General features: G+C 41.6%; 1 protein-coding gene across 1 annotated transcript in view; it reads left to right on the top strand.

Moving 5' to 3' along the window:
• The window catches only part of IQCB1 (IQ motif containing B1), a 65,023-nt gene extending 61,521 nt beyond the window's left edge, over positions 1-3,502 (top strand). Inside the window, exons 14-15 of the mRNA XM_031009797.3 lie at positions 552-708; positions 2,687-3,502. Coding sequence (XP_030865657.2) covers positions 552-708; positions 2,687-2,916 — 387 coding nt within the window. The 3' untranslated portion in view covers positions 2,917-3,502. The remainder of the gene's footprint in view (positions 1-551; positions 709-2,686) is intronic.
• Positions 3,503-14,158: the final 10,656 nt, after the last annotated feature.

The following is a 14,158-nucleotide window of genomic DNA, read 5'->3' as shown; positions in this document are numbered from 1 at the left end:
TCGGCTCATTGCAAACTCTGCCTCCCAGGTTCAAGTAATTCTCCCGCCTCAGCCTCCCGAGTAGCTGGGATTACAGGCACCCACCATCATGCCTGGCTAATTTTTGTAGAGATGGGTTTTCACCATGTTGGCCAGGCTGGTCTTGAACTCCTGACCTCAGGTGATCCACCCACCTTGGCCTCCCAGAGTGCTGGGATTACAGGCGTGAGCCACCACACCCGGCCCCAGGCCAGTGTCTTTACGAAACCATTTGTAATTTTTCACTGTGATCTCTCAAGCTTATCTCTTCTCCCATAATTCCACAGTGTCTGAGAAAGTAAAGTATGGGCACATACAAAAAAGAAAGACAAAAAACTTCTCCACCATTATTTTTATCTAAAACTTTTAAGAGACTATTTAATACTTGCATAAGAGTACAAGATAGACATCAATCATAAGATTCAATTGATAAAATGAGAGACAGCTAAGCAGTCTAAAACCTCTGCTAAGTGGTTGGGTACTTTGATACCTATGTCCTCTCTGTGACAGGTTTTTCTGTCCTGTGTTTCCAGGGCTCTCCAATGTCAGATGTGGTCAGTAGGGAGCTCCATGCCCAAGCTCAAGAACGACTGCAACACTACTTTATGGGCAGGGCCCTAGAAGAGCGAGCCCAGCAGCACAGAGAAGCTCTGATGGCACAGATCAGCACCAACGTTGAACAGCTAATGAGTATGTGCTCATTTTACTTTCGTTCTCTAAAAGAAACAACCTATGCGAGGTTTGTGACATCCAAAACCTTTAGAAGGAAACCATTAGTAAGCATCTTTAGCTCATCCCCTAACCTCAGGAAATTTCTACATAGATCAGACCAGCACACAATGTTTTCAAATGATGCGGATTTTATAACCACCTTCTTACCTGTTTCCCCAAGCCTTGCCATCATTCATATGTGTCACCCCAAAGTTATTAATTTCAGATGCTGAGCCCTACTAGCCATCTTTTACTATGTAATCTGAAAAGCTTTTGGTCATATTTTGTGAGTAGATGATGACAATAGTTACAGTGCCATTCACTTGTAGAGCATTTTATAATTTTTTTTTATTATTATTTTGAGACGGAGTCTTGCTCTGTTGCCAGGCTGGAGTGCAGTGGTGTGATCTTGGCTCACTGCAATCTCCGCCTCCCACGTTCAAGCGATTCTCCTGCCTCAGCCTCCCCAAGTAGCTGGGACTACAGGTGCACACCACCACGCCCAGCTAATTTTTGTAGTTTTAGTAGAGACGGAGTTTCACCATGTTGGCCAGGATGGTCTCGATCTCTTGACCTTGTGACCTGCCTACCTCGGCCTCCCAAAGTGCTGGAATTATAGGCGTGAGCCACCGTGCCTGGCCTATAATTTTTAATGAAGCACTTTACAAAAATGAATTCATCATAACCACTGATCCATTTAATGAGAGATCCCATCCATGAAGCCCCTGTGTTTCAGTCAGCCTCTTGGATTTCTTTAGTATATGTAAACAGAAAGGACCAGTGTTTTCTATTTAATGGCCACTACTTGGTAATTTTATATTTTTAAATTGGGTAAATGGCTGAAACTGAGCCTCTCATCTATAGGATGAGGTTCTATTAAAGTTTCTATTCTTTAAATAAACCATCTTGGCTGGGCGAGGTGGCTCATGCCTCTAATCCCAGCACTTTGGGAGGCCGAAGTGGGCGGATCATGAGGTCAGGAGTTCGAGACCAGCATGACCAACATGGTGAAACCCCATCTCTACTGAAAATACAAAAATTAGCTGGGCATGGTGGCGGGTGCCTGTAATCCCAGCTACTCAGGAGGCTGAGGCAGGAGAATTGCTTGAACCCGGGAGGCAGAGGTTGTAGTAAGCAGAGATCGTGCTACTGCACTCCAGCCTAGGTGACAGAGTGAGACTTTGTCTCAAAAAATAATAATATAAATAAATAAGCCATCTTACAAAAATCTACATCTTTTTAAATTCCTTTAAACACAGAAATGGCTGGGCACGGTGGCTCACGCCTGTAATCCCAACATTTTGGGAGGCCGAGGTAGGTGGATCATCTGAGGTCAGGAGTTCGAGACCAGCTTGACCAACATGGTGAAACCCCCGTCTCTACTAAAAATACAAAATTAGCTGGGCATAGTGGCACACGCCTGTAATCCCAGCTACTCAGGAGGCTCAGGTAGGAGAATTGCTTGAACCCAGGAGGCGGAGGTTGCAGTGAGCTGAGATCGTGCCATGGCATTCCAGCCTGGGCAACAAGAGCAAAACTCTATCTCAAAAAAAACAGAAATGGGCTGAATATGTTGACACATGGCTGTAATCCCAACACTTAGGGAAGCTGAGGCAGAAGGATTGCTTGAGTCCAGGAGTTTGAGACCAGCCTGGGCAGCATAGTGAGATCTCTATAAAAAAAAAAAACATTAGCTGGGTGTGGTGGCATAGTCCCAGGTACTTAGGAAGCTGAGGTGGGAGAATCACTTGAGCCCAGGAGGTTGAGGCTGCAGTGAGCCGTGATCTTGCTACTGCACTCCAGCTTAGGCAATAGAGCAAGACCCTTTCTCAAAAGTAGTACATTCAGAGTTGGAATGCTGTTTCTGCCTGCAGAGTTACAGCTCTGTAGCTTCCAAGTTCCTACCTGCTTGGCATAGGACTCTTCTGCTCATCTGTTTATTTTCTGTCCACTACAGAGGCGCCAAGTCTGAAGGAGGCAGAAGGGAAAGAACCTGAGCTCTTCCTAAGTAGATCCAGGCCTGTGGCAGCCAAGGCCAAGCAGGCGCATCTCACAACCCTGAAGCACATACAAGCACCCTGGTGGAAGAAGCTTGGAGAAGAATCTGGAGATGAGATTGATGTTCCAAAGGATGAGCTTAGTATAGAATTAGAAACTTTATTCATTGGTGGAACCAAACCACCTTAGTGAGTAACCCTAAGAATTGACACAAATCTCATATTTTAGGAGATTATATTGGTTCTGCCTCTGGCATGCTGGTAGACTAGGGCCATCCTAACTTATTATTTTCCAGAGGTTCTCTTCCAGACAAGACCTGCAGTAAGCAAAGAGTTATATTCTACCTCTCTCTCAATTTTCTTTTTCTTTTCTCTGTATCCTCATCCTTAGCCACACACAGATTTGTGTGGCTTTTATTGTAGAACTAAACTTAGCATAGTGTTCTGTTGTTTACATGAAGTGTGTTTTTCTTTGGTTTCTGCTGTTTTCCAACTAAATATTTTTTTCTAAATAAATATTTTCAACAATTGATTTGAAAAATTTGTCAGGATTATTTCAACTTTTCACATTTGTTATCTGAAATTCCTATTTCCTGTTAACATAGGAGGTGTGTGCAGACTTTATTAATGTGAGGAAAAGAAATGCTCAATTGAAGGACATTTCCCTGTTTTCTATAAAGCAATGGTTGAACTCATTTTCTATTTTGTTATTTCTAAAAGGAACTACATACCAAAAAAATGCATTCTTTCTATTAAACTATGAGAACTATATAATGTACTGTTTCCCTTTTTGTCTTTTCTCCTAGGAATCTCAGAGCTAAATATAATGTTTAATTTTTGTTATAATCCTAGGTACCTTTATGATTATTTGGTTCCAACCTAATACTTTTCAATTTCCCTGTTTACTTTAAATATGTTTTAATACCATAACATTGAAGCCACTTCAATGTGTGTTTGTAACAATATGGAATTTAAGTTAAAATCAATTAACAAATCATGACTCCATATCATAAAGAATCTGGAAGATGCTCTTTGTAAAATGAGTGAAAATACCAGTATTTCTGGATGTAAAGACCAAATTGTATAATGTTGCGCAATCTCTAATGTTAACTTTAGTAAAATTCTAATCAAAATTCCTATATTTGTACTTATAATTGGAAAAGAAATGTAGAAAAATTATGTAAGAGTGTTGCTCCCAATTTAGCAAAGAAAATGCCAGATAATCTAGAACAATAGTTTTTCTTGAGCCCATTAGATAGCTGAGGACTCAAGCCAACCATGTAAACTGGGATAGGAGTCTGTATCTGTGAAATGAAGTATTTCATCTATAGTAGAGCACAAGAGAGAAGTGGCTAGGTAAGAAGAAATCAAACAAAATTTTAGCAAATTCTTAAAGGCCAGGTGTGGGCTAGCATGTCTATTTAGAATATCTAAGAGCCACAGACATAAGAAGTTGGGCCTCTACCAAATGCTCAAAAGACAGATTGAGAGTTAAGGCCAGGCACAGTGCCTCACTCCTATAGTCCCAGCACTTTGGGAGGCCAAGGCAGGTGGACTGCTTGAGCCCAGGAGTTCAAGGCCAGCCTGGTCAACATGGTGAGACCCTGTCTCTACTAAAAATACAAAAATTAGCCGGATTTGGTGGCGTGTGCCTGTAGTCCCAGCTACTCAGGAGGCTGAGGCAGGAAGATTGCTCGAGTCCAGGAGGCAGAGGTTGCAGTGAGCTGAGATTGTGCCACTGTACTGCAGCCAGGGCAACAGAGTGAGATCCTGTCAAAAAAAAAAAAAAAAAAAAGGTTGGGAGCAAGGCAAGAGGCCTGAAGAAGACCTTTGTGGTACAGGCAAACACGAAGTGATGGGCTGCTACTGGGTGACATAGGCAAAGTCCCCACTTCCCCTTTTAAAAGTCTTAAGCTGCTAGAGCGAGGGCAGTGAATCTCTCTTACCTTTAAGGCTCAGGCAAGATTCCAGGAAGTTCTCCAGGACATTGGTCTGGGCAAAAATTTCTTGAGTATGACCTCAAAAGCACAGGCAATCAAAGCAAAAATAGTTTTACTTTTTTTTTTTCTTTTTTTTTTTGAGACAGAGTTTCACTCTTGTTGCCCAGGCTGGAGTGCAATGGCCTGATCTTGGCTCGCCACAACCTCCGCCTCCCGGGTTTGAGCAATTCTCCTGCCTCAGCCTCTCGAGTAGCTGGGATTACAGGCATGTGCCACCACGCCTGGCTAATTTTTTGTATTTTTAGTAGAGATGGGGTTTCTCCGTGTTGGTCAGACTGGTCTTGAACTCCCGACCTTAGGTGATCCACCCGCCTCGGCCTCCTAAAGCGCTGGGATTACAGGTGTGAGCCACCGCACCCAGTCAGTTTTACTTTTTTTACTCAAGATGGTGGATTAGAAACTTTCAGTATGCCTCAGCCATTTGGAAATAGCAAAATAGTGCATAAACTCAGTGCCGGGTGCGGTGGCTCACGCCTGTAATCCCAGCACTTTGGGAGGCCAAGGCGGGCAGATGACTTGAGGTCAGGAGTTTGAGACCAGCCTGGCCAACATGGTGAAACCCTGTTTCCATTAAAAATACAAAAATTAGCCAGGCGTGGTAGCGCATGCCTGTAGTCCCAGCTACTGGGGAGGCTGAGGCAGGAGAATTGCCTGAACCTGGTAGGCGAAGGTTGCAATGAGCAGAGATTGGGCCACTGCACACCAGCCTGGGCGACAGAGCAAGACTCCATCTCAGAAGAAACAATAATAATAATAAACTCTGGGAAGAAAATAGGAATTCATCAGAATAGTGAAGGACACCCCAGACTCTGAGGAGGAAAAGATTAAGCAGCCCCCATGATGGCGTTCAGCTGATAAAGTGAGTGAAGCCCCAGTTCATGAAAGAGGCAGCCAATCCCAATCTTCCTGTGTTTCTTACCTTCCTGCTAGTGATCTGTGCAACCCAGGTCAAGGGAAAGCACCCTGTTTCCTCCAAGCCCAGGAGCGAGCTTGGGGAGAGGCTGAGAGACAGAGAGAGGGAAAGACACTGGAAAAAGCTGCAGACATTTTCCCAGACCTAGGACTGAAAGGAGGACGCCATTTTTAATCTGGGCTCATACAAAGTCATTGTTTGGCGACCTGGCAACAGCAGCCACTGCAGACATTTTAGTCTCAGGCTAGAGGTTGCTCTGGAGTAGGGGAAAGACCCCCACAGCTAGAACTGTGCTTGCTCTGGAGTGGGGGAAGAAACCCCACAGCCAGAATTGAGCAGTGAGTGTGGGAGCACCCCAGCAGTAGGTACTGAAATTAGGTTCTCTTCCATCGCAGGAGTGGAGTGGGAGGAGAATTGCTGAAGCCAAGGCTTCTCCTGGGTAGGATGACTTGCAGCCAGGGATAGCTTTGTGACCTGGAACCAATCTATGTGTGTCATTACTGAGTACCTTAGCATGCTTCCTTGGTCAGTTTGGGAGAGAGTGCCCCACATGCTCCTAGGGGAGAGAGGGAGTTGGACCCCTACTCACCCGGACATCCAACTCTTGGCATGCACCACCCTTCAGGGTGGAGAAAATGCAGCCCACCAAAGCCTCCCTTGGATTAAAGGAAATGAAAGTGCGGTGCCAGCTACTGAAGGGGGCAACACCAAAGCTCTTGGAGACTTGGAGACGGGGTTATCTCTTGCACCCTGCCCCCATCACCGGTGCACTGCTACAGATGTGGCAGCAACACTTTCTATTGTGGCCCCAGAAGCATGGGCTGAAAGAGGCACTGCTCAGGCTTCTCCAGGGGCACCACTCCTACCAAAGACCAGTTACACTGGGGAAAGACGTTTTTCACCCTTTTCCGTTCCCTCTATCCCACCAAGGGTGAGCATGCAGAGTAAGAACCTCTTGGGGGCTTTTACTCTCAAGCACCATCTATTGGTCTGCAGCTTGAATTATACCACCAAACAAAAATACATTGCTACATGGAGCAACATTTGAGAAAGTCACTGTACAAATCTTTCTGCAACCAAGGAACCTATACAGAGCCCTGGCCCTCTGAAAGCATCCAGAAATGAAGCCTGTCATATACAACATACACTACAGTCATTCCCTCAAGAGAAAAAAAAGAATAAAAACTAAAAAAGCCTCACCTCATCAAAAAGCTTCAGCTTCACTCACTTTATCAGCTGAATGCCATCAGAGTGGCTGCTTAACCACTTTCTCCCCTTATGCACTATTTGGCTATTTCCAAGTGGCTGAGGCACCCTAAAAGCCTCTAATCCACCATCTTGAGTAAAAAAAGTAAAACTCTATTTGCTTTGGTTGCCTGTGCTTTTCAGGTCTTACTCAACAAAAGGGAAATAAAATCCTTCTCAGACAAGTAATTGCTAAGTGAATTTATCACCACCCTATAACAGATGCTTAAGGAAGTTCTAAACATGAAAATGAAAGAATGATACTCACTACCATAAGAGCACACATAGGCACATAGCCCGTGGATCCTGACCCATGTATAAAGCAACTACATAAGCAAAACTACAAATCAAGTAGCTAAGAACAGTATGACAAACAAAATCTCACATATTAATATTAACTCTGAATGTAAACAAATTAAATGCTCCACTTAAAAGACGTAGAGTGGGAAATTGAATTTAGAAAAACGCCCATCTTTCTGCTGCCTTCAAGAAATTCATGTCACATGTATTGATACCCACAGGGTCAAAGTAAAGGGAGGGAAAAAGATCTATCACACAAATGAAAAACAAAAAGGAGCAGGGGTTGCTATTCTTGTATCAGATAAAACAGACTTTAAATGTGACCCACCACATAAACAGAATTAAAAACAAAAACCATATGATTATTTCAATCGATACAGAAAATGCATTTGATAAAATCCAACATCTGTTCATGATAAACACACTCAGCAAACTAGACATAGAAGGGACACACCTCAAAATAATAAGAGCCATCTACTAAAAACCCATAACCAACATCATACTGAAGGGGCAAAAGCTGGAAGTATCTTCCCTAAGAACCAGAACAAGACAAAGATGTTCACTCTCACACCTGTATTCGACATAGAGCTGGAAGTCCTAGCCAGAGCAATCAGGCAAGAGAAAGAAAAGGCATCCTGATAGGAAGAGAGGAAGTCAAATTATCTCTCTTTGCTAATGATATGATTCTATACCTAGAAAACTCTAAAGACTCTACCAAAAGACCCCTAGACCTGATGAACGACTTCAGTAGAGTTTCAGGACACAAAATCAACATACAAAAATCAGTAACATTTCTATACACTGATAACTCTCAAGCTGAGAGCCAAATCAAGAACACAATCTCATTTACAATATCTACAAAAATAAAATAAAATTTCTAGGAATACATCTGACCAAGGAGGTGAAATATTTCTATAAGGAGAACTACAAAACACTGCTGAAAGAAATCACAGACAACACAAACAAATGGAAAAACATTCCATGCTCATGGTTTGGAAGAATGGATTTCATTAACATTTTCATAATGCTGAATGAAACCAATCCACAGATTCAATGCTATTTCTAACAAATAACCAAGGCCACTTTTCACAGAACTAGAAAAAAACTATTATAAAATTCATATGGAACCAAAAAAGAGCCCGAATAGCCAAAGCAATTTTGAGCACCAAGAACAAAGTCAGAGGTATTACATTACCCAACTTCAAATGATACTACAAAGCTAGAGTAATCAAAAAAATGGTATTGGTACAAAAGCAGACACAGAGACCAATGGAACACAATAGAGAATGGAAAAAAACCTTAGACAAGTTTCTATTTTAACTAAGTTTATTTGAGCGAAGAAAAAAAAAAGAGCAAAACAAAACAAAGGAAAGCAAAATAAAACAAGAATGATTTGTGAATCTGGCAGCCCTTCGAGCCAGAGTGGATTGAGAGAATGCCCACCAATAACATTATCTGACATGAGTTATAGGAAATGAAAGTGCAGTGCAGAGACAACTTAATTGATTACAACTTAACTGGTTAATTGGTTACAGAGCTTCCTGCAATCAACTAAAGCTCAGCTGCTATAGTTAAACTCCATATTGATTTGGTGTGTTAGACTTAGTGTATGATCCTAGTCCAAATCAGTGGTCTCTCATAAATTTTATTTAACAGAAGACATGATGACTAAATGTAATGTGCTATCCTGGATGAGATTCTACAACAGAAAAAAAAAGACGGTAGGTAAAAACTAAGGAAATCTGAATAACGTATGGACGTTGGTTAATTTTAAAAGTTACATAAACTTATGGTTAAATACATAATATTTAAAACAAAGTAATATGTTTACTGCATCTGTATGGGGGAAATTGTGTGTGTGTGTGTGTGTGTGTGTCTGTGTGTGTGTGTGTTCCTGCACATCTCTCCACATTCAATGAAGGCATATTGATAGCTTGAAATTAGACATGGTGAGATGGTGGGAATGGTAATATCACAGAAATAAGTAAACACTACAAGTCCAAAATTTTCCCCTGCAGTAACATTTCTCCTGGTTGCTAAATGCTTACCAGCATATCACTAGCTATAACCCACCTAAATAAAAGTTCTTTGGGTTCCTCATTAATTGTTAAGTGCTTGAGAGCTGCCAATCAAAGATAATCATTTCAGCATTTGTCTTTTATAGCTGGTCCCCTCCCTAGCCTATTGAGAATGTAATAATATGCTATTTATAGATCCTTCATCAAATCATCCAACTGACCCTTCCCAGGAACCTAAAGATAATAATAACAATACTACTACTAATAAATAATTTTTAACATTTGTTGTGTGATATGTACCAGATTCTGTGCTAAGAATTTTACGGTCATTATTTTACTTAATCCTCACAACAACCCTTTAAAATAGGAACATTGATAATTTCCATTTTACAGATGTAAAAAATAAGATGAGAAACAAAAAATGGTCCAAGGTTAAGCTCATTTTATATAACTCTAAAATGAACTTCTTATTCATTTCATTTAATCATTCATTTACTCACCCACTCTTTTCGTACTTGGGTTATGTGTAGACATTTAATTCTTTGTATGCAAATGGTCCATCCACTTTATGGAGGCCCTCTTGAGGGCCAGAATGGTGCCCTACAACTTTTTCTAGTCCTCTTATTATGTACTCTGAGATGCTCAATTAGCTAAGTGACTGAGCTCTCAGTGTTTGACCAAGAATCTATTATATCAGAGATATTAAACTCTAAAATACATCTATTCATTCAATGAACATCTATAAGCATTTATAAGGTAAAAGACACTGTAATAGATGCAGAAAACAGGTAAGAGTCTCTGCTAGTGGAGGTTTCATCTCAGTAGAAGAGATAAACATTTAAAAAATAAATGGGTGTGTGATGACTATTATTTGCAGGTAGGAATTTTTGTGTGAGAGTCATTAGCTTAGTCCTGGAGATGTTCAGAGGAAACACTTCAAAGAATGAACTGAAGGATGAAATGACAGTTGAAGGAATAGAATGGGAATGTTCCAGGCAGAGGGAATGAAAAAAGTATTTTATCTGTTAAACCAGTTTATAATTTAGGAGGCACTCAGTAACTATCTGTTAGGAGTGGATTCATATAGCACACATGCAAAAATGTACTTGCCCTGCCATTCAGATATCCAAACAACTTTAAGTACTCTGAATTTTCATATAATTTACTCACAATAATAAAAAATAAGCAGAATAGAAATACGAATCAAAATAAGTTAAATGAATTAATATGGAATGAATAAATTCGTTTCACAGAATGCCCATATATGACATAGAGAAGACAAGAGAGTTGAGGCAAGGTCCTCGATGGCCATCTCTAGGATATGCACCCCTCAGTGCCACACAGGCATAAAGAGGAAGTCACATATCTTAATGGAAAAGAATTTTCCAGGGTTAGGAGAAAACACCTGTTTCCCACAAAAGTTTTATAAGACATCTCATTACTAAATCTACGAATTATGCAGCCTTCATTTATATTAATCAGCCTGTATTTCTTGTGCCTGTCAGCTGAATTAAAATCTGTGTGAAGGAGAGGACTGAGAAGGTTGGTTATCTGGAGGGTTGGGAGGAATAGGGCAGGAGGCAGAGGTTCAGGCTGAATTCCCTTCTGGGGTCAAAAGTGGGTCTGTAAACTGCTGGCTATACAAAACCTGTTGACAACTTGGTTTTGACTCTGGGTTGAATACATTTTCCTAAACAATGTGCTTAGGACCCTAAAGTAGTAAATCTAGAAAATATCCTAAATGTTAAAGATATCCTGATAAAGATCAAGGGGAGTGTAGTGAACAGGACACATCCAGGACAAGGTTAGAGACATTTAGGGAATCCGTAGACTTTCTCACAATATCTGCTCTACATGCAAATCTTCACATTTACTAGTTGTATCAGCAATAGTGGGGAGTGTTTTTAAATCCTGGTGATGTTCTTTGTTAGGGTAAACCTTAGTGGAACACTCCATGGAAGTGCTTTTAAGCATATCTGAGATGTCAGTTTGATATGTAATTTGAGTTACAGTGGCCTCTTTGTGCTGGTATATTAACCCATTAAATAGATCTGTGCCCTGAGGAAACTCTATAATACTTGAGAGCTCCCCAAAGAGGGCCCTGCCACCTATCTCCTAAGATACATGATAATAACATTCCTCACTTTGATGGGCTGGAGAAATCCCCCTCACAAAGCCTGCTTTCAGGACTGTGATTCTTAGATCCTGGATCAAGAATAAGCCACACCAGTGTCTGGCACAAGGTCTGTGCTTAGTTAAGTACTTGTTGAATGAATGCTGAATAACAGCTTTCTGGTCACACCTCCTAGGAGTTTTCTTTGATTTTAGATTTTAGATTCCTTATGACCCTTGCTCTAGGTGCTCCAGGATGAGAAAGTCACCATTGCTCCTCATATGAGTTCTTCATTTATTATAAATGCTCAGTAATGATTCATAGAGTAATAGTGCCTGAGTTTTTATGGAATGAATGCTGCCACTGCTTCTCCATAGTTCCATTCCCTTTGAAAAGTGGAAATGGCATATGGATCCAAGCATAGAGACCGAGCCCACCTATCTGGGCCTTCTCTGACACATTGCTCATCATGGACGGATTTCAGAGTTTCATTCCTGGCTCCATGAGCTCCATAATGACCCAGAGTCTGCTGATTCTGTTGGGGAAGACTCTTGGAGTTAGCAGATGCCTTGATTTTAGAGCCTAGCCAACTCTAGGCCCTTCAGTCAAATAGTTGTGACATCTCTAGCTCCTGTAGACATGGAGTTTTAACAGGGATTTCTTCACCTATCAGAAAAGGAGTTCCCAGCCAGAAACCATGCTTGGGAGGCAATCCTTGCCATTCTTCATGCAAGGATGGCTGGCTCCTTTAGCTCTCTGGCTCCCCGATATGCCAGAATTCCTGCTCAGCCCTCCGTACCTTTGGGCAAACTATAGTGATGCTTGAAGATGCTCAGTGAGAGCTGAAAGACAAGCATTGAGGTCTTAACACCAAGGCAGGAGCAGGAGTCTCTGATGCTTCTGAGAAACCTGGAACCATGACATCTATTCATTCTACATCTTCAGCCTTCCTAAGGCTCAATCTGCCATGCTCACTCCTCATTCCAAAATTAATCAAGCAGGAGGCAAAGAAGCACCTTGCCTGCAGCTCCATAGACAGAACAGACCCCCAAATCTCAATCACCTGCACCTCAGAAATGGACTACATACAGGGACCTGCAGAGACCAAAGGCCTGGGCAGCAAAATACACATCAAGGGCTTCTGTACATTCAAAGTTTTGAGAAGTTCAAGAGGATGAAACAAAAATCATGAGGCCTTGCCTCAGTTTCCCTAAAGCTAGCCCAGTTCTCTGTAAGCCTAGTGCCTAATTAGGAGGGCCAACATTCCAGAAAGGAAAGTCAGGAGAACAAAAACCCAAATTCCCCTAGAAAGCCTCTTCTGGCATCTGTTTCTAGGAGTCAATTGGTTTGAGGGATGGTTATCAACTATGACATGGAGACAAATGGTCTGAAATCTATCTCATGTCATATTGGCCTCCTTTGAATACCAGAACAGAGCCCACACAATTCACAGAGCAGCAGTTCCTCTGTCCTGAGCACTGATGGGTCCCCAGTTCATATCTGCTGCAGCTGCATTTTGCAGGTAGACCGTAGTCAAGAAGAGGGTACCAGTGTGTGACCAGGTATCTCCACATTTTCCAGAGGAGATACCCATGATTCACAAAACTTTTCTTTTGAAGTGCCACCATCATGCTGCCTAACTTCATGCTTAAAGCACCTGACTTTTCAAACTTCAGAGCCTGTCTCCAAAAAAATAAAGGATGGAATCATTGGTTTGGCTCTGGACCTGATTAGGAAGAAATAGAGAACTGATGCAGCCAGTAGTGCCAGATTCTGTGGGAGAATGCTCTGCTAAATGGTTCCATCACCTACTTTTGGAAGCCCTTTTGTTGGCTGTAGATTTTGCCTATTGTGTGACATGAATTTTTCTTATCCCTGATAAGTGCCTTAAAATAAACTTGAGCTTCCTCAATTTTGAGCAAGTCTCTCAAGGGACTTCTCGGCTGAGGCTATGTCTGAATTCAGTAAACCTCCCAAGTAGGCCTCAACTTGCTTAGAACCATGATACTGAAGCTGAATCATTTCTAACTAGCTTCGATTAGAGGTGGTTGAGGAAGTATCCATTCTGGAAATATGTTGCCTTAAGACAAGCCCAAACCATCAAAATGGAAAATTTTGAAAATTATGAAAAGAGGGACAAGTAGCCTAGTTCCTTTCATAAGCCATTCCACACATTTGATGCTCTTCCTGCCACATCTCCCCTGCCCCACCCTGTCCCCATATGCCCATATGTTCACCCTCTTCCAAACCTTTAATCCAAAGCAATTTCTAAGAGGCAATTCTTTTAAGCACATAACACTCTGACTAATCCTTCAGTCAGTAATGCCTTGAGCTTCTGTACAACATATTTTTTTCTTTTGAACTTACCTGTATACTGCTTAGAAGTTATTTTAAGGCATTGTGTGTTTGTGTATATATGTATATATATATATACACAGAGATAATTCTCTGAGTAACTGGTTGTAACCTTGCTTCCAGTAGCTATAGTCCTAAAGCTGCCAGGACCCTCTAACTCCCAAAATGCTAAGCTTGCTGCCCTAGACAATAGTAATTCCTCTTTGGAGAGTTCCCATTGCAAATGAGAAAGAGGAAAGGAAGAAAAGATCACAGCAGACTCAAATGTCTGGAGAGGTAAGGTCAGCCTGTGGGCAGTGAGCAGAACACCAGGCAGTGCAGTGTAGTGTTTACATGTCAGAATCTGTGAATATGAATCATGGCTCCACCGTTTTACTGAGGATAAAGAGCCTAATCTACATGTAAGGGATTGATGCCTAGCAGCATGAAGTTAACATAACATAAGTTATCTATAAGTCTCTTAGTTTCTGGGAGAGCAGCCAAATTGT

Source organism: Gorilla gorilla, chromosome 2 (genome assembly GCF_029281585.2).
Source record: "Gorilla gorilla gorilla isolate KB3781 chromosome 2, NHGRI_mGorGor1-v2.1_pri, whole genome shotgun sequence".
Classification (NCBI taxonomy): Eukaryota; Metazoa; Chordata; class Mammalia; order Primates; family Hominidae; genus Gorilla; species Gorilla gorilla.
The sequence above is the reverse complement of the archived record's forward strand: the minus strand, read 5'-3'. Positions and strand labels throughout refer to the sequence as shown.